A 20,041-nucleotide genomic window follows, 5' to 3' on the forward strand; every position below is an offset into this window, starting at 1 on the left:
TTAACAACAAATTAAACCTACACATTCATACTGAGCTATAGAAGATCAGGTATATTCTATTTCTTTGCCATTCGCAATCATAAAGTTATATTTAATAAGCCACTTCAGCAATATGGACATACCCACGCATGTCTAATATATTTTATGATAATCTCAACTGATTAAAATCCTCCAACTTGAATTACATTCATACAAATAGCTGTCAAGAGGAAGCAGTCTAAATTCACTTTTTCCCGAGGACCTCAGAAACCAGAAAAGACACACTCAAAACTGCAGTTATTGGAAATCCATTTGATTTTTGTGGTATTGTGGGGGATAGCATTGATTTTTTATTTACAGTAACTTGAGAATTACCAACATGTAATTATTAAGAATGGCACTTATATCTATGACATACTTGCTTTCAGCATAGAAATATTTCTACATTTGTAGAGATCAAGTCAAAGTTAACATTATCACATTATAAGAAGCTGGTGGACATCACAGCCAGTACCTTCAAAAAACAATATTGAAGATTCATTTGTGTATGAATCAGTTCATCATTTGTGTATGAATCAATTCATTCTCTGTGAAGAATACCAGAGGCTTCCCCATGCAAATTCCTTATTATAGTCTACAATGCCCTTATCTAGCTTCATCAGTTTTTTAATTTTTCTCTCTTTTTCTTAGTCTAGAATTGAGGACACAGGGAACGCCTTTCCCTTTCACTCAAGTACTTCAGATACCCAGCTATGTAGAAGGCATGTAATAAATATTTGTTGACTGACTGGATTGGCAAACGATGACTAAAAGCCTAGAAAGAATATCCCAAACAACGAAAAATAACTATTGATATCCACTCCTTCAATTCTGTTTCTTAAACAGCTGTTAGGCAGAGAGGCACTGCACAAATGCTACCCTTAAGAAGTATATTGCCTCGGGATATGGACAACATGAGTACAGATGGGAGACCATTGAGAAGGCCCTGCAGGGGTTCAGATGCAAAAGGTGCTCGCCCACCCCCGGAGGAAATTAGGGAATCTCTTCTAAAGGAGCTGTAGCTGAGAGGGCCAAGATGATGGATGGGACTTCATAAGTTCTACATGGGGGATGTGCACTTCAGACAAAATGAACCGAATGAACACAAGCATAGAAACACAAAGCTGTGTGTGTTTGGGAAACAGAACGGCCCTCTAATTTTTCTGGAATAAAGAATGTGAGATGGTCAAAGGTTCAGAACAGGCTGGGTCCCTATTAGGAAATTTAGTGTTATCTTTTGCCAAATACTCATCATTTATCCACATGAAATATGCTTCTAATTCCTCCACAGTATAAGCAGCTATCAATAAATGGTACTTGGACATTCATATTTATATTCAAATATCACACCAGAGAAGGGATTTAGATTAGCAAACATGTACATATACTCATACTCTGATATTTGTAACACAGTTTTCTTACATAAGTCAACTAGCACTTGTAATTTGGAAAAGGATAAAGGTAGGTTTAATAAACATAACTGTTCTCAACAGTATATAGCAGCTTCTTATAATTAATGACTGCAAGAAACCTAAATTTACATGTTACTATGTTTTTCTTTTAAGAAGCTTGGAAAATATAGAAACAAACCAATAGAAACAGAATAAATTTCTTAAACTATTATATCCTTCTCTGCTTCTCCTCTCCCCACCTCCATAGTAAGCTTGGAGAAAACAGAAAAAAAAAAAATTTAAAAGGAAATTTAAAATTATCTACAACCTAGAAACATTATGGCATAATTACCTTACATTTTTTTAAACGTTGTGCTTTATTTTTAAATGTAGTTTTTACACTGGTTGTGTAAGTATTTGTGAAAATATAGAGAAGCTCAAAGACAAAATTTAGTCACCATCTCACATCTTCCCAATAAATACACGCACAAAAAAAAAATCACTTGAAAGAAATTTCAGTGAAGTAGTTGACTCGTATTTAACTTATGGATAAATAAAACTCCCAGACATTTTCATTTATACTGATATTTCCTATGTCCAATACAAAGATACGATCTTCTACTTTGTAAGTGTTGGAAAAGTACTAAATGCCAAGATGCTAAATGTAAATTCCAAACTAAAAGAAAGTATTAATGTTAAAGGTCTGCTGCTGTGCCTTAAGATAGACTCAGTGTTTGCTGATTTGAGCTATTTGTTTTCATATTCTCATTTAATTTACCATAAAAGCATATTTTTTCATTCTCACTTCTAATTTATCTCAACCTTCGATATGTTATATATGCTTACATCAACCTTAAATTTATCTTTGCAGCCAGAGCATAAACAAGTGGATAGATTATAGAGAATGGAGAGCTTTTTTAAAAAAAGAGTAGACAGAGAGCCTGAAAAAAATATACTGACTTCCCATTGTTGTTAGAATTAAATGCAGGCTTTTAGAGTACTACAAACTGTATGTGTGTATAACTGAGTCATTTTGCTGTACACCAGAGACTGGCACAACACTGTAAATCAAATTAAAAATAAAATAAAGTACTATGAAACCCTGAAAAAAAAAAAGGATTGTTTTCAAAAATTTACTTACTTCACTACTTGAAAAATGTTAACATACTTTATCAGTTCAGTTGAACACAGAATACAAGCAATGTCTACAAAAAGCAGTGCACTGTTGAGCCCGATGCACAGCATCCCTGATGTAGCAATGTGTAAACATGTGTTTGCCACAAGTAGGATTACCAAGAGGTGGAGAGGCAAAGGAAGAAAAGGAAAAACTTACAAGACATAAAGACTTAGAATGCACCTTGCATCCACAAAAGGACTGTAGCTCTCCAAGCACACACTTGTGTGATATCTTGCACCATTTCCATTGGTTCTTCCAGTCAGTTCACAGGAATGACCCTAGCTTGGATCTTCCTATGTTTTGCAGAGGGAGTGTGTCAATTCCTTCCCTGATACTTGTACTCAATCAGAAACCATTGCCCTCGGCTGTCTGCTGGCATTCTAAGACCTGGGACATCTGATCACGCTACTATCGCCAAGAAAATCCAAAAAGGTGTGATAGCCACAGGTTGTGGTCACACGTTAAAACAATCACGGACCCCAGAAAACCCACCCACAATTGTGAAACTAAAAGCCTAGAAAGAATATCCCAAACAAGGAAAAATAACTAGCAAAGGGAGCTTCTCCCGCTGCTTCCGTTCACATGATCATACACACATCTGTATACCAAAACCACATACTAATCACCAATGCTGCAGATGGTGACTGCAGTCATAAAATTAAAAGATGCTTCCTCCTTGGAAGGAAAGTTATGACCAACCCAGGCAGCATATTAAAAAATAGCGACATTACTTTGCCAACAAAGGTCCGTCTCGTCAAGGCTAAGGTTTATCCAGTAGTCATGTATGGATATGAGAGTTGGACTATAAAGAAAGCTGAGCGCCGAAGAATTGATGCTTTTGAACTGTGGTGTTGGAGAAGACTCTTGAGAGTCCCTTGGGCTGCAAGGAGATCCAACCAGTCCTTCCTAAAGGAGATCAGTCCTGGGTGTTCATTGGAAGGACTGATGTTGAAGCTGAAGGTCCAATCCTTTGGCCACCTGATGAGAAGAGCTGACTCATTTGAAAAGACCCTGATGCTGGGAAAGACTGAAGGCAGGACGAGAAGGGGACAACAGAGGATGAGATGGTTGGATGGCATCACTGAGTCAGTGGAGATGAGTTTGAGTAAACTCCGGGAGTTGGTGATGGACAGGGAAACCTGGCATGCTGCGGTCCATTGGATCGCGAACAGTCAGACACGACTGAGCGACTGAACTGAACTGAATGCCTAGGACATCATGCATAGGAGCCCTTATCCAAGGTAGCGATTTGTTTTATGGAATGTGCTATCTTCAAAGAATAACGCTAATAACTATGATTCTATTCTATTTTATAAAGTGAAAACATTTTATTATAGTTTCTGTATTTTATATTTGGTTTCAAGATGACTTTTAACTTGATTCCATCACAATTTTTCATTACCCAAATAAGTGTTTCATATACAGTATATAATAATCCTATAAACAAATTATATTAAAACAGAAAATATGTGAAGTGAGGTCAGGGCTTCTCAGGCGGTCCAGTGGTTAAGAGTTTGCCTTGCAACGCAGGGGACACCAGTTCAAACCCTGGTCTAGGAAGATCCCACATGCTAGGGGGCAGTTAGGTGCAAGCATCACATCTACTAAAGCCTGCATGATCTAGAGCCTGTGCTCCACAGCAAGAAAAGCCACCTCAATCAATGAGAAGCCCGTGCACTGCAACTAGAGAGTAGCCCCCACTTACTGCAACTAGAGAGAGCCCGTGCACAGCAGTCAAGACTCGGTGCAATCAAAAAATTTTTTAATTAAAAAAAAAAAAACAACTGAGTTCAAATGGAAATCCGACTGTTACATGAATTCCTTTGAAGACTAATTAGATTGTTGATAGACTATGATGATTCAGACTCAGGTCTGTATTTCAACGCTTAGGAAAACATTCACCTAAGACATGTTTTTCATCTGGAATGCTGAAAACAGAATAAAAGTAAAGCAAGGGAATAAAAATTTTTTTTTTTCACCATGGGAAAAGCTACACAGGTCAGCAGCTGCCATCTTCTCAGAACATGCCCTGCCCTGCCAGATGTCTTTTTCACAAAGCAGTATATTTTCTTCATCTCCTCTGCAACGGACATTGCTCCAATAAACGGGAATAAGGCCCAGTTCAGAAAACGGGGTTTGTTTTGCGACTCCTTTTCCTCTGGAAGTACAATGCTCAAGGTTAGGTTTATCAAATGTAGGCTAACTTTTATCAAAGCACAAGGGTTTTAAAAAAATTGAAAAAGTCAAAAAAGGTGGATGTGGAAGAAAAAGACAAACATAATGGATTATGTAAATTTCAAGGAAATCAAAATATTAGATCAGAACAGGGTGATTATCTATGGCAATCTTTCTAATTAACCTTGAATAATGCTAGGCATGTGCCTTTATCTACAGCTGATTTTAGAAGAAAATGGGCAAATACTACAGACATAAAACAGGAGTCTGGATGGTTATATGGAAGAAGTGTGTCTGTCATGTGATCTAGTGGGACTTGGATTCTAGTCTGCACTCAGCTGCAAATTACTCTAACACGTCTCTAAGTCCTTCCTTCTGATACATGAAAGAAGTCTGGATGCTTGAAGATTCTTTCCTATTCCAATATTTTAGGCTGTCATTTTCAAAACAATTATTATTGCCACATCTAAGCAAGGTAATATCAAGAGAGGCAATCCATTCCCATTTTTAAAAAATTTATATATATATAATAGTATTTGCTAATGAACTTTTGAAATCAATTAAGAAAACTCATCTAGTCTACATACTTTTAACCTCTAATATGTACAAAGCTTAAATTAAATTTTTAAAAGATTAAATGCTTATCTGAATAACATGATGATCTCTAGAACTGTCTCCATGCTACAGCTTCCATTAACCCAACAATAAATATTTGGGGTGTATCTAAAATATGAATCTGTCTTGACAGCAATAAAGCCAGGTTGCTCTGCTCTTATTTGAAATTCTTTTTTATTAATGGACTACTAAGAGATGACAGAAGGAATCAGATCAGCTTATCTGAAGTTTATGTTTGCATAAAGATAGTTTACATTCTTTTATCAATCAAGGGAGGGAAGTCGCTCAGTCGTGTCCGACTCTTTGCGACCCCGTGGACTCTAGCCTACCAGGCTCCTTCGTCCATGGGATTCTCCAGGCAAGAATACTGGAGTGGTTTGCCATTTCCTTCTCCAAGGGATCTTCCCGACCCAGGGATCGAACCCAGGTCTCCCGCATTGGAGGCAGACGCTTTAACCTCTGAGCCACCAGGGAAGTCCCTTATCAATCAAGAGGATCTCTGTAATTCACATCTCCGCTACAGAGCTTGTTTTGTTTTAAAATTTTTTAGAAAATTTTATTGGCATATAGTTGATTTACAATGTTGTATCTGCTGTACAAAAAAGTGAATCAGTTATGCATATACACATATCCATTCTTTCTGCTGTACAAAAAAGTGAATCAGCTATGCATATACATATATCCATTCTTTTTTAGATTATTTTCCCATATAGGTCATCACAGAGCACTGAGTAGAGTTCCCTGTGCTATAAAATAGGTACTTATTAATTATTTATTTTATATATAGTAGTGTGTATATATCAATCCCAATCTCCCAATTTATCCCTCCCTACTGTCCCCCCTTAGTAATCATAAGATTGTTTTCTACATCTGTAATTCTATTTCTATTTTGTAAATAAGTTCATTTGTACCATTTTTGTTTTCTTATGTCAGTCTCATAGAAAATTTCATTCTTCCCTGCTTTTCAGGGATAATAAAAGCACAGGTAGAAAGGTCCATGAAGGAAGACACTGACATCAACCTACAAATTGTTACACCTTCAGGCTGTCAAAGAAAAAGCATCAAGCCAACATTCTTTGTGACTTGCCCAACCAGCCAAGGACTGTTTGCCAAACAAACCACTGGGGATAAAATCAGTAATTAACATGCTAACACCATAACTCTTTGTAGGCTCTCTCCTCTTGCTTTTATCCTGATTTATTTCAACCCTCATTGTAAAAAATTAGTGAGTTGTAGCTGAACTTAACTAATTGTTTAGTTAACTAACTTAACTAATCGTTGTTTAGTTGCTAAGTTGTGTCTGACTCTTTGCAATCCCATTTACTGTAGCCCGCCAGGTTCCTGTGTCCATGGGATTTCCCAGCAAGACAACCGGAGCAGGTTGCCACTTCCTTCTCTAGGGGCTCTTCCTGACCTAGAGATAGAACTTGCATCTCTTGCACTGGCAGGTGGATTCTTTACCGATAAGCCACCAAGGAAGCCTAATTAAGTATTGTTGTTGTTGTTCAGTCGCTCAGTCGTGTCCAATTCTTTGAGACCTTAAGGACTGCAGCACACCAGGCTTCCCTTTCCTTCACCATCTCCAGTAGCTTGCTCAAATTCATGTCCATTGAGTCGGTGATGCCATCCAACCATCTCATTATCCCCTTCTCCTTCTGCCTTCCATCTTTCCCAGAATCAGGGTCTTTTCCAATCAGTCAGCTCTTCACATCAGGTAGCCAAAGTACTGGAGCTTCAGCTTCAGCATCAGTCCTTCCAATGAATATTCAGGGTTGATTTCCTTTAGGATTGCCTGGTTTGATCTCCTTGAGTATAAGGGACTCTCAAGAGTATTCTCCAACACCACAGTTGGAAAGCATCAATTAAGTATTACATTAACCCTATTTGCTACTCTAATAGAATCAAAAGTCTGAATAAAACTTAAGCCTGCAAGGTTCGCCTGTACTAAATACTAATTTCCCACCTTCCGAGTGAGAAGACAGGAAACGGGCAAATTAAAATTCTTACTGATTTGACTGCACTTGACTAACCTTTTCATTTGTGTCATCACATTAGATATTACCACTCATTGATTATTAATCTAAAATATTTGCAAATAGAAAGCTTTTCTTTCAGGCCTTTTAACCTTTATTTTTTTCATAACAAGATATTTTCCAAGCTTTTTAAAGATCCTTGGTGATAAAGGTCAAGAAAAATATAGGGCATGTATACTTGGAAAAAATAAATGATACAGAAAAGCAGAACAATAACAACAACAAAAAAAAACCATTAATTCCAAAATGGAAACTTCTGCTCCTGGGAAACCCCTTGAGACAAAGCATAAAGGTACTGGGCATGGTGGGAGTCAGTGTACACCAGTCCATTTTAAGGAGAGTGCCTAGGGTCAGGCTGAAAGCATGAGGAGAAGAGGGTGAGAGAGGATGAGATGGTTGGATGGCATCACTGACTCAATGGACATGAGTTTGAGTAACTCCGGGATTTGGGGATGGATAGGGAGGCCTAGTGTGCTGCAGTCCATGGAGTAGCAAAGAGTCGGACACGACTGAGTGACTGAACTGAACGGAACTGAGGGTGGTAGGAACGGCCAGCAACTTCTCAGGATGACAGGTGCTGCTGGGCTGAGGGAAATTGCCATCTCTTACAGAATCTCCTCAGTGCAGAAACCTATGTCCCAGGATATCACACCTTACTCAGCATGGGATGAAACTACAAATGAACTTCACCTCCTACACACACACATACAACAGGGGAATCTGTGGCTGGCTCAAGGTAAAAGCGAATGACAGCAACCACAGGCTGTAGAGGCTACTGGGAAAATAAAACTCTTAGGACCCAATTCTTTGTTTCCTGGCACTGAAGAATCCATTTGTTAGATCAAAGACCAAAAGATGCTTTTATTTTTGGACCATTCAGCTTCTGCCCATTTCCTAGTCAATTCAGTTCAGTTCAGTTGCTCAGTTCTGTCAAACTCTTTGCGAACCCACGAACCACAGCACGCCAGGCCTCCCTGTGCATCGCCAACTCCCAGAGTTTACTCAAACTCATGTCCATTGAGTCGGTGATGCCATCCAACCAACCTTCTCATCCTCTGTTGTCCCCTTCTCCTCCTGCCTTCAATCTTTCCCAGCATCAGAGTCTTTTCAAATGAGTCAGTTCTTCACATCAGGTGGCCAAAGTACTGGAGTTTCAGCTTCAGCATCAGTCCTTCCAATGAATATTCAGGACTGATTTTCTTTAGGTAGGACTGGTTGGATCTCCTTGCAGTCCAAGGGACTCCCAAGAGTCTTCTCCAACACCATAGTTCAAAAGCATCAATTCTTTGGCATTCAGCTTTCTTTAGAATCCAACTCTACATCCATACATGACTACTGGAAAAACCACAGCTTTGATGAGACAGACCTTTGTTGGCAAAGTAATGTCTCTGCTTTTTAACATGCTGTCTATATTGGTCATAAGTTTTCTTCCAAAGAGGAAGCATCTTTTAATTTCATGGCTGCAGTCGCCATCTGCAGTGATTTTGGAGACCGAAAAAATGAAGTCAGCCACTGTTTCCACTGTTTCCCCATCTATTTGCCATGAAGTGATGGGACCAGATGCCATGATCTTAGTTTTCTGAATGTTGAGTTTTAAAACAGCTTTTTCGCTTTCCTCTTTCACTTTCATTAAGAGGCTCTTTAGTTCTTCACTTTCTGCCATAAGGGTCGTGTCATCTGCGTATCTGAGGTTACTGATATTTCTCCCGGCAATCTTGATTCCAGCTTGTGCGTGATCCAGCCTAGCATTTCTCATGATGTACTCTGCATATAAGCAGAGGTGACAATATACAGCCTTGATGTACGCCTTTCCATATTTGGAACCAGTCTGTTGTTCCAGGTCCAGTTCTAACTGTTGCTTCCTGATCTGCATACAGGTTTCTCAAGAGGCAGGTCAGGTGGTCTGGTATTTCCATCTCTTTCAGAGTTTTCCACAGTTGATTGTGATCCTCACAGTCAATGGCTTTGGCATAATCAATAAAGCAGATGTTTTTCCGGAACTCTCTTGCTTTTTCGATGATCCAATGGATGTTGGCAATTTGATCTCTGGTTCTGCTGCCTTTGTTAAATCCAGCCTGAACATCTGGAAGTTCACGGTTGAAGCGTGGCTTGGAGAATTTTGAGCATTACTTTACTAGCATGTGAGATGAGTGCAACTGTGCGGTACTTTGAGCATTCGTTGGCATTGCCTTTCTTTGGGAGTGGAATAAAAACTAACCTTTTCCAGTCTTGTGGCCACTGCTGAGATTTTCAAATTTGCTGGCATATTGAATGCAGCAATTTCACAGCATCATCTTTCAGGATTTGAAATAGCTCAACTGGAATTCCATCACCTCCACTAACTTTGTTCGTAGTGATGCTTCCTAAGGCCCACTTGACTTTGCATTCCAGGATGTCTGGCTCTAGGTGAGTGATCACACCATCGTGATTATCTGGGTCATGAAGATCTTTTTTGTATAGTTCTTCAGTGTATTCTTGCCATGTCTTCTTAACATCTTCTGCTTCTGTTAGATCCATACCATTTATGTCCTTTATTGAGCCCATCTTTGCATGAAATGTTCCCTTGGTATCTCTAATTTTCTTGAAGAGATCTCTAGGCTTTCCCATTCTATTCTCCTTATTTCTTTGCACTGTTCACTGAGAAAGGCTTTCTTGTCGCTCTTGCTATTCTTTGAAACTCTGCATTCAAATGGGTATATCTTTCCTTTTCTCCTTTGCCTTTTGCTTCTCTTCTATTCACAGCTACTTGTAAGGCCTCCTCAGATAACCATTTTGCCTTTTTACATTTCTTTTCCTTGTGGATGGTCTTGATCACTGCCTCCTGTACAATGTCACGAACCTCCATCCACAGTTCTTCAGGCACTCTGTCTACAGATCTAATCCCTTCAATCTATTTCTCACTTCCAGTGTATAATCGTACAGGATTTGATTTAGGTCATACCTGAATGGTCTAGTGGTTTTCCCTACTTTCTTCAATTTAAGTCTGACTCTGGCAATAAGGAGTTCATGGTCTGAGCCATAGTCAGCTGCCGGTTTTGTTTTTGTTGACTGTATAGAGCTTCTCCATCTTTGGCTGCAGAGAATATAATCAATCTGATTTCAGTGTTGACCATCTGGTGATGTCCATGTGTAGTCTTCTCTCATGTTGTTGGAAGAGGGTGTTTGCTATGACCAGTGCATTCTCTTGGCACAAGTCTATTAGCCTTTGGCCTGCTTCATTCTGTACTCCAAGGTCAAATTTGCCTGTTACTCCAGGTATTTCTCGACTCCCTACTTTTGCATTCCAGTCCCCTATAATGAAAAGGACATCTTCTTTGGGTGTTAGCTCTAAAAGGTCTTGTAGGGCTTCAGAGAATCATTCAACTTCAGCTTCTTCAGCATTACTGGTCAGGGCATAGACTTGGATTACTGTGATATTGAATGGTTTGCCTTGGAAATGAACAGAGATCATTCTGTCGTTTTTGAGATTGCATCCAAGTACTGCATTTTGGACTCTTTTGTTGACTATGAGGGCTACTCCGTTTCTTCTAAGGGATTCTTGTCCACAGTAGTAGATATAATGGTCATCTGAGTTAAATTCACCCATTCCAGTCCATTTTAGTTCGCTGATTCCTAGAATGTCGACGTTCACTCTTGCCATCTCCTGTTTGAACACTTAAAATTTGCCTTGATTCATGGACCTAACATTCCAGGTTCCTTTGCAATATTGCTCTTTACAGCATCAGACTTTACTTCCATCACCAGTCACATCCACAACTGGGTGGTGTTGTTGCTTTGGCTCCATCTCTTCATTCTCTCTGGAGTTATTTCCCCACTGATCTCCAGTAGTATATTGAGCACCTGGGGAGTTCATCTTTCAGTGTCATATTTTTGGCCTTTTCATATTGTTCATGGGGTTCTCAAGGCAAAAATACTGAAGTGGTTTGCCACTCCCTTCTCCAGTGGACCACGTTTTGTCAGAACTATCCACCATGACCTATCTGTCTTGAGTGGCCCTACACGGCATGACTCATAGTTTCAATGAATTAGACAAGACTGTGGTCCATGTGATCAGATTGGTTAGTTTTCTGTGATTGTGGTTTTCAGTCTGTCTGCCCTCTGATGGAGAAGGACAAGAGGTTATGGAAGCTTCCTGATGGGAGAGACTGACTGAGGGGGAAACTGGGTCTTGTTCTGATGGGCGGGGCCATGCTCAGTAAATCTTTAATCCAATTTTCTGTTGATGGGCGGGGCTGTGTTCCCTCCTTGCTGTTTACCTGAGGCCAAACTATCGTGGAGGTAATGAAGATAATGGTGACCTTCAAAAGGTCCCGTGCATGCACTGCTACACTCAGTGCCCCCAGCCCTGCAGCAGGCCACCACCGACCCATGCCTCCGCTGGAGACTCCTGGACACTCCCCGGCAAGTCTGGGTCAGTCTCTTGTGAGGTCACTGCTCCTTTCTCCTGGGTCCTGGTGCACACAAGGTTCTGTTTGTGCCCTCCCAGAGTCTATTTCCCAGTCCTGTGTAAGTTCTGGCAGCTCTATGGTGGGGTTAATGCCGACCTCCTCCAAAAGGGCTTATGCCATAGCCAGGTCTGCTACACCCAGAGCCCCTGCCCCAGCGGCAGGCCACTGCTGACCCTCACCTCCACAAGTGAGGCTCAAACATAGTTCTGCCTCAGTCTCTGTGGGGTCCCTGGGTCCTGGTGTGCACTTGGTTTGTTTGAGCCCTCTGAGCGTCTCTGGCAGGCATTTCCTAGTCAGCAGGGGTAGTAACAAGTGAAATGCATTTGTATGTAAAGGAACTCACTCCTTCCATTGGGGACCCTTTCTTTAAAAGTCTCCTGAGAGAAGTGAGTGAGGAACGTGAGAGAAGGAGAAGGAGGAGGTAACCTCTCCAAGGTAACAGCGGGGGGCCAGCACTCCCTTCAGGTATCAGCAGACAGATTCGGTCAAGGATGAACAAACTCACCCCAGCTGCAGCTGGTGACAAACAGCTGAAGCATCAGCGTCGTCCCAGTGGCTGCTACAAACGACGCCCCAGGCTCCATTCTCATACACTCCTACTGTGCCTTCAAAGGCGCTTTTGCCACCACGAAGCCGGACTGACCCTAAATGGAAAAGAATCCCCAGATCCTTGAATAGAACATAACCGTTTGAACACACTGAACATACTGAACGAGTCCTCGGGTAACATGCTGAGAGAGCCAGGCTTTCACTGTTCACAGCAAGTCCTTCTTTCTTTAAATGAGGATTTAGCAGGCTCTTTTTTTTAAATTAACATCCTGATGTCAATGCTAAGGATACTTTCTTTCTTTATCCAGGCAAACAGAAGTCCAAAGGGAAAAAGTGGAAGACTGTGACTAATGGCAGATATTGCATCCCACATGTTTGATTACATCACATAGGAAGTTCTTATCACTTATGTATCACTTTCCATCTTCACGAGACATCACAGATTTTAAAAAAAGAAAAACAGAAACAAATACAATGCTGTTTATAAGTTACCTGTTATTGGCTGTTGTATCTTCCTTCTATCTGTTCTTCCACTAAAGAAGAATAAAATGTTTTTCCCCTTTTAGCCTCTCCAGTAGTTGTGAGAAGTCTAAAGACAATGTCTAAAATTTCAGAAAGGTGTTAAGTGTCAGAAATACTGTCTAATGTTAGTCTTAGGGAAACTGCCCCTAGGGAGACTGGTGTGGTGTAACTGAATGGCCCTTGAACTTCACTTCTCTTTACATATCATCCCCACTGAGCTGCTCCACAGTCCATAATTTGAGTCATTCTTCTCAGTCTTAAAAGAGTCAAAATTTAAATTAGAGCATCCCTGGGAAGATACTATTTTAAGTCTTACCCCTTAACTGTGGATCAAAGTGGTTACTAGGCTTACTGTGGTGATTATTTCATAACATATGCAAATTGCAATCACTATGCAGTACATCTGAAACCAACATAATAGCGTATATCAAATATATTTCAAGTTTTTTTTAAGTGTGCATCAAAGGACTACATTTCTCTTCTCACGGGCATTTATTCTTAGAGTCGGTCCTGAGGCTGCAGTTGAGACATGTGCAGAGGTAGAATCAAACTCAGACAACTTAAAAATTTCATAAAAGTCTGTGAAAAGTCACTTAAGATGACCTTTGTTTCATAGGTAAAAGAAGTTAAGAAATTAAATTTTATTAAAAATTTCTGGCACATTTTACATATTTCAAAGTAATCTATGGCTTTATAATTATTTTTCAAAAATAATAGATTCTAAATCATCCATTCATTTCATTTGCATTAGCCTAGTCATCTATCACTATTATTTTCCACCCAATCATCCTTTAAAAATATAACTATTTAAGAAACACATATCCTATCTCTCATGATAAATACAAAGTGTCATTTAATTTAAACAAGAGGCAAGAACAAATGGAGACAAAGTTGCACTGCCAAATCCTGATTACTCAGGAGAGAACGTGAGCGTGCATCATTCATATGGCAGATAATCTAAAACTGATTCATATATATTCTAACTTTCTTTAATTCAGACCAAGCAAGAGGAAGCCCTGTCTAGCTCAGTGAAAATGTTAGGGGGAAACACCAACTGAAACCGCTCACCCTGGCCAGGCACCACAGTAACCATCTCATGATTTATTTTATGACAGGAGGTCCTGGTAAAGAACATGAAACTAACAAGCCACCACCAACCAGAAGAATTTGGGAAAGCTCCAAAGGAGACACCAATCCCTATGTCCTACCAACTTCCCAGAATCCTCCTCGCTGGAATCCATCTTGACTGAGCAATGCCTGGACCAACAGGAAGGACCTGAGTCAGAATGACTGGCCAGAGACAACCCGGAAACTAATCTCATCACCATAGGTCCCAAGACTGTGAGCCATGGGGCAGAGCAGTTCTCCTGGGTTTCCTTACAGTACTGCTCTCCACCCAGGCGCCCCTTTACCAATAAAATCTCTTGCTTTGTCAGCACATGTGCCTCCTCAGATAATTCCTTTCTCACTGTCAGACAAGAGCCTACTCTTGGGCCTTAGAAGAGGTCCCCCTTTCTACAACAAAAAGTGTGAGCTGTAGAATATTTTTAAAGAAATATGTCCAAAGAGTTTAACTGAACTTTAATGATTTCTTATAATCACAAAATGTCTTCTATAGAGACCCACATAATACTAATATCATGCACAGTAAAAATGTCTTTTGATTTTTTTCAAATCAAAGAATTCATTTGTTCACCTCAAACACATGTTATTTGAAATGATGTTTAATCCGAAAGTGAAAGTCACTCAGTCGTGTCCAACTCTTTGTGGCCCCATGACTATACAGTCCATGGAATTATCCAGGCCAGAATACTGGAGTGGGTAGCCGTCTCCTTCTCCAGGGGGATCATCTCAACCCAGGGAGCGAACTCAGGTCTCCCACATTGCAGGCGGATTCTTTACCAGCTGAGCCACCAGAGAAACCGTTTAATCTATTATCTGTTTATTAATTCACCACCACCACAAATACCACCGCCATCAAATTCTTCATGTCAAAGGGTTGGACAGAAGTTCTAGTAATGAAAACAAACTGGAACTCTACTCATGCATGTTAAATAATCACAATAAAATGTAAAATATTGCCCAAATCACTAAAAAGCTTTCAAAGAAGAAATGATGCAGGCATATTATCTAAATGATTAAGGCACCTATCTACAAATGAGGAGGAGAAAACTCTGCATAATGTGTAACTGTTACCATAACATCATTATAACAAAAATGATAGCACTGGGAATAATTTCCAGGTCAATTATCAGTTCTACCATCATTTCTCACATGCACCAAACATGCTGTGAAAACCTGGATTTGTTTATCTGTATTTGTTATATGGCAAGAAATGTGGAGTGCTCATCCAATTTTCCTTTAACAAATGGATACAAATATTTGCAATTCTGGAAAGGCAGTTTGCATGTCAATGACTAGCGAATTCTCTGGAAGAATCCATTCTCAACACCAACATCCCCAAAACACACACCTGCCTAGCAGTGCCCCTCCACATAGTTTATCCTTTCCTTACGCCATAAAAATTTCCAAAATATCTGAGTAATCATCTACCTTGAACTCAGTGAGTATTTCTTACTGGTATGTAATTCTATGAGGTTTACACTTCTAATAATTTTTTGAAAGAACTTTTAAAAAAAAATATCAGCACGATAATATGCCTAAGATAAGAAAAGCATGAACACACAATTCATACTACATACATTTGAGACAGGAGGTAGTTTTTGTTTGGTTTTGGTTTTACTTCGTTCTTGCTTCACTTAGCTCTCTTAGAATGCTTAAGACGGTAGAACTGTAATTGGTTTCCCTTAATTTATGGATGAGGAAGCTATGGAGCCAACCAACTGAGCAGTTGCAGAGCCATGACAAACTGCCTCCCAGATTCCCTCCCTTGCTACCAGTCCCTTGCCTCCAAACCTGAGCAAAGACTTGGGATGCAATAAGCACTTTTCAATAGTTCAGGTACCACTTTATGCATTCTGCCATGTTGGCATTCACCAGGATGGTGAAATACTACAACAAATCTACCAAACATTACATGGGGATACACTAGGCAGGCAGATCCATAAGACAGTCTTAAGAGTTTCTCTATACTACAGAACACAAGAGAAGTGGCTTTCTGGTGATCTATATTTGAGGCTAATCCTCCAGTGGAGGCTGATTTGTCCCATGGGCTGTACAAATTTCTAGGACTGTACAAATTTCTAGGACTATACATTTGCACAAATTTATAGATACGCAATTACAAGAGGAAATAAAAAAAAAAAAAACAGAGAGAGAGAGGATAAAACAATAAAGCAATCCACAAAGGCCAGAGCCTGGTAAACTCATTTTTATTACTATCTTACTAACAATAAAATTCTTCAGACAAATTCTAGACCAGATTCTTTGGTAAATATTGCTCTGTTGTCACAGCCTCTTATTACCAAAAATTGATCTGTCTTCCTTGGTTCATACTTTCCTGCTTCTGCCCAGCACTTTGCGATGTTCCTCGTAGTCTCAGCTCATGTCTCTCAGCAACACCTCAGTGAATCCAGGGTTGCATGGTCTTAAAGTCTCTCATGTGCCAATTTGATGGAAAAATATTCTATTCTAAATATTCCTATTTTTTAAAAAGTGTTAATAACAATAATCTAAAATTTGAAGTCTCAGACAGAGGTTTTAGATCAACTATAGTAGTCATTACTAATTTACAGACTAAACCAGTAATAGAAAAAAGTCTGGAACTATAAAGCTATGCATGATGGCATGTCATGGAGAGGAGCCCCTAGAGTTCATGAAAAGAATTATTGCAAAAAAACAAAGAAAACTGTCAGTCGTACCAGCCTGTTGGTATAAACAACTACTTAAAGGCAAAATGTGCCAGTACACAACAATGGTCAGAATTCTACTACCTTAATTCTCTGCCAAAAATGTTGAACTTGGGGTAGGATGGAGTGGGAGGTGGGAAGGAGGTTCAAAAAGAAGGGGACATACATATACCTCTGGCTGATTCATGTTGACATATGGCAGAAACCAACACAATATTGTAAAGCAATTATCCTCCAATTAAAAATGAGTACATTTTTAAAAGATGTTGAAATCACTGTCATTTTAGTTTACTACTATTTTTTATTATGTAAACACATCTCCAGTTTTTATAAAGGAAAAGGAACATAAAAGATTTTTGTTACAGAAATTTGCTTTATGGATAACTTAGCTACAAAAAAAAAAAAAAATAGGGATTCCTAAAACAAAGAGACATTCCAGAGGGGTTCTCTTCTGCCATGTTATCAGTCTCACTCAATACAAGGTAATCTAGAGAAAGAGAGTTAACTAGATTAAAATTCTCTTCACAAGTTTCATCGGTTCTCAAGGCTATTGCAGTGGGCTGAATTCTTTTTTTTTTTTTTTTTAATAAATTTATTTATTTTAGTTGGGGGCCAATTACTTTACAATATTGTAATAGTCCTTGCCATACATTGACATGAATCAGCCATGGGTTCACATGTGTTCCCCCTCCTGGACCCCCCACCCACCTCCCTCCCCATCCCATCCCTCCGGGTCATCCCATTGCCCCGGCCCCGAGCCCTTGTCTCATGCATCGAACATGGAATGGTGTTCTGTTTCACATATGATAATATACATGTTTCAATGCTATTCTCCCAGAACGTCCCACCCTCACCTTCTCCCTCAGAGTCCACAAAATTGTTCTATGCATCTGTGTCTCTTATTCTGTCTCGCATACAGGGTTATCGTTGAAAGATGGTGATGGGCTGAATTCTTTTCCCCCCAAAATATGCTTAAGCATTGACCTCCGGTGCCTATGAATGTGTGAATTTATTTGGAAATAGGGTCTTTGCAGAGGATCAAGATAAATGAGATCATTAGGGTGGGCTCCAATCCAGTATGACTATGATCTCATAAAAAGGAGAGATTTGGACAGACACCCATAGGGAGAATGCCATCCGGAGGTTGCAGTTACATTTCCACAAGCCAAGGAACTATCAGAAGCTAGGAGAGAGCCCTGGACCAGATCCTTTCCTACTGTCTTGAGAGGAAGTATGGCTCTGCTGACACTGATCTTGGACTTCCAGTCCCCAGAACTGTGAAATAGCAAGTTTCTTTATTTAAGCCACTCAGTCTGTGTACTCATTACAGCAGCTCTAGCAAACTAATAGACCCATTCTGGTATTATCTCTCCATGGACAGCTGGCAAAACCATCCATACTTCAAGAAGACCTAAAAGAAATATCAGGAAAGGAACCAAACATGTCAGTTATCTTTGTTCTCTAAATCCAGCTCATTTCAAAATTAGTGAAATGAAAAGGTATGCCTATTTAGTTAACTCCTTAAAATATACTTATACAATAGCACTCACTCATGTGACAGAAAAAACAGCAAAAACAAAGATCCATCCCAGTATTCTGAACAGAATTAAAAATAAATATTTCTGAAATCTTGTAAAAATCACAGTTTGATAAATGAGGAATAGAAAATTAATGTTATCGCCCAAATCCTTTCTCATCCATTACTGAACTTCACAGAGGCACAAAATACTTAATTTTAGTCAGCTCTATTGTTCTGGTGGAACCAGAAATTCATGCTGGTGACATCAAGCTATTATTCAGATCTTTGACAAAAAGTATACTTAAAGCTGAAAGTGATGTAGAAATTTCAGTTTATGAACTATTAAAAAAACAGAACAAAAGTCCATTACATATTGGACAATTTAGTACACATATTTGACAATGAATTAAATATAATCTTATGCCTTCTACTAAAGGCAAAATTGGAAAAATATATTAAGTGATCATTTTCTGTCTTAATTATAAAACATACACCAAATAATCACATTGCCTAAAAACAACTGAATAGAGAATTAGTTAGTTGAATTTTTCAAGTACAGTTGGGGAGGCTACATTAATTTTTATGTTTTGTTTTTTTTCCTACAGCTTATTTGATAGTATTCAGGTATTCTATTTTGCCGGGAGAATATCAATAACCTCAGATATGTAGATGACACCACCCTTATGGCAGAAAGGGAAGAAGAACTAAAGAGCCTCTTGATGAAAGTGAAAGAGGAGAGTGAAAAAGTTGGCTTAAAGCTCAATGTTCAGAAAACTAAGATCATGGCATCTGGTTCCATCACTTCATGGCAAATAGATTGGGGAAACAGTGGAAACAGTGTCAGACTTTATTTTTTTGGGCTCCAAAATCACTGCTGATGGTGATTGCAGCCATGAAATTAAAAGACGCTTACTCCTTGGAAGGAAGGTTATGGCCAACCTTGATAGCATATTTAAGAGCAGAGACATTACTTTGCCAACAAAGGTCCGTCTAGTCAAGGCTATGGTTTTTCCAGTGGTCATGTATGGATGTGAGAGTTGGATGGTGAAGAAAGCTGAGCGCCAAAGAACTGATGCTTTTGAACTGTGGTGTTGGAGAAGACTCTTGAGAGTCCCTTGGACTGCAAGGAGATCTAATCACTCCATCCTAAAGGAGATCAATCCTGGGTGTTCATTGGAAGGACTGATGTTGAAGCTGAAACTCCAATACTTTGGCCACCTCATGCGAAGAGTTGACTCACTGGAAAAGACCCTAATGCTGGGAAGGATTGGGGGCGGGAGGAGAAGGGGACAACAGAGGATGAGATGGTTGGATGGCATCACTGACTCGATGGACATGGGTTTGGGTAAACTCCAGGAGTTGGTGATGGACAGAGAGGCCTGGCGTGCTGCGATTCATGGGGTCGCAAAGAGTCAGACACGACTGAGCGACTGAACTGAACTGAATTCTATTTTCTCAATGATTACACTTACCCATAACTGAAATCACTTTAGCATTGTGAAATAATAGATTTTACTCAAATCATGCCATGTCAAAATGAAATCATCTTTTAACATAGGAAGCATCCCCTTAAATATCCAACTGAACTATACTCACCCCCATTAGTCCTCATCTATAATTCATATTAATTGTTCATTTATTATTTATGTAGATACCTTTCATACTGAGAAAAATATGAACTTGTCAGGTTCAAAATGAAAGCATATCTTTTGAATAAGCAATTCTACCCATTTACATTGGGCTTACATAAATCTATAAGCCCATCCGGGAGATGGTGAGGGACAG

At 39.5% G+C, this 20,041-nt stretch overlaps 1 protein-coding gene and 1 long non-coding RNA gene across 2 annotated transcripts in view; one reads left to right on the forward strand and one right to left on the reverse strand.

Moving 5' to 3' along the window:
• LOC145504861 (neurotrypsin-like) overlaps positions 1 to 20,041 on the reverse strand; it is a 41,636-nt gene that overhangs the window by 13,155 nt on the left and 8,440 nt on the right. The window contains 2 exon segments of the mRNA XM_081486186.1: positions 4,566 to 4,744; positions 12,363 to 12,501. Of these exon segments, the coding sequence (XP_081342312.1) occupies positions 4,566 to 4,744; positions 12,363 to 12,501 (318 nt within the window).
• On the forward strand, positions 107 to 14,366 carry LOC145505666 (uncharacterized). The gene is made up of 2 exons (XR_014053192.1): positions 107 to 987; positions 14,044 to 14,366. It is a non-coding gene; the product is annotated as an uncharacterized LOC145505666 (long non-coding RNA).

Source organism: Giraffa tippelskirchi, chromosome 1 (assembly GCF_054371585.1).
Source record: "Giraffa tippelskirchi isolate mGirTip1 chromosome 1, T2T-mGirTip1v1.2.pri, whole genome shotgun sequence".
NCBI classification, from domain to species: Eukaryota; Metazoa; Chordata; class Mammalia; order Artiodactyla; family Giraffidae; genus Giraffa; species Giraffa tippelskirchi.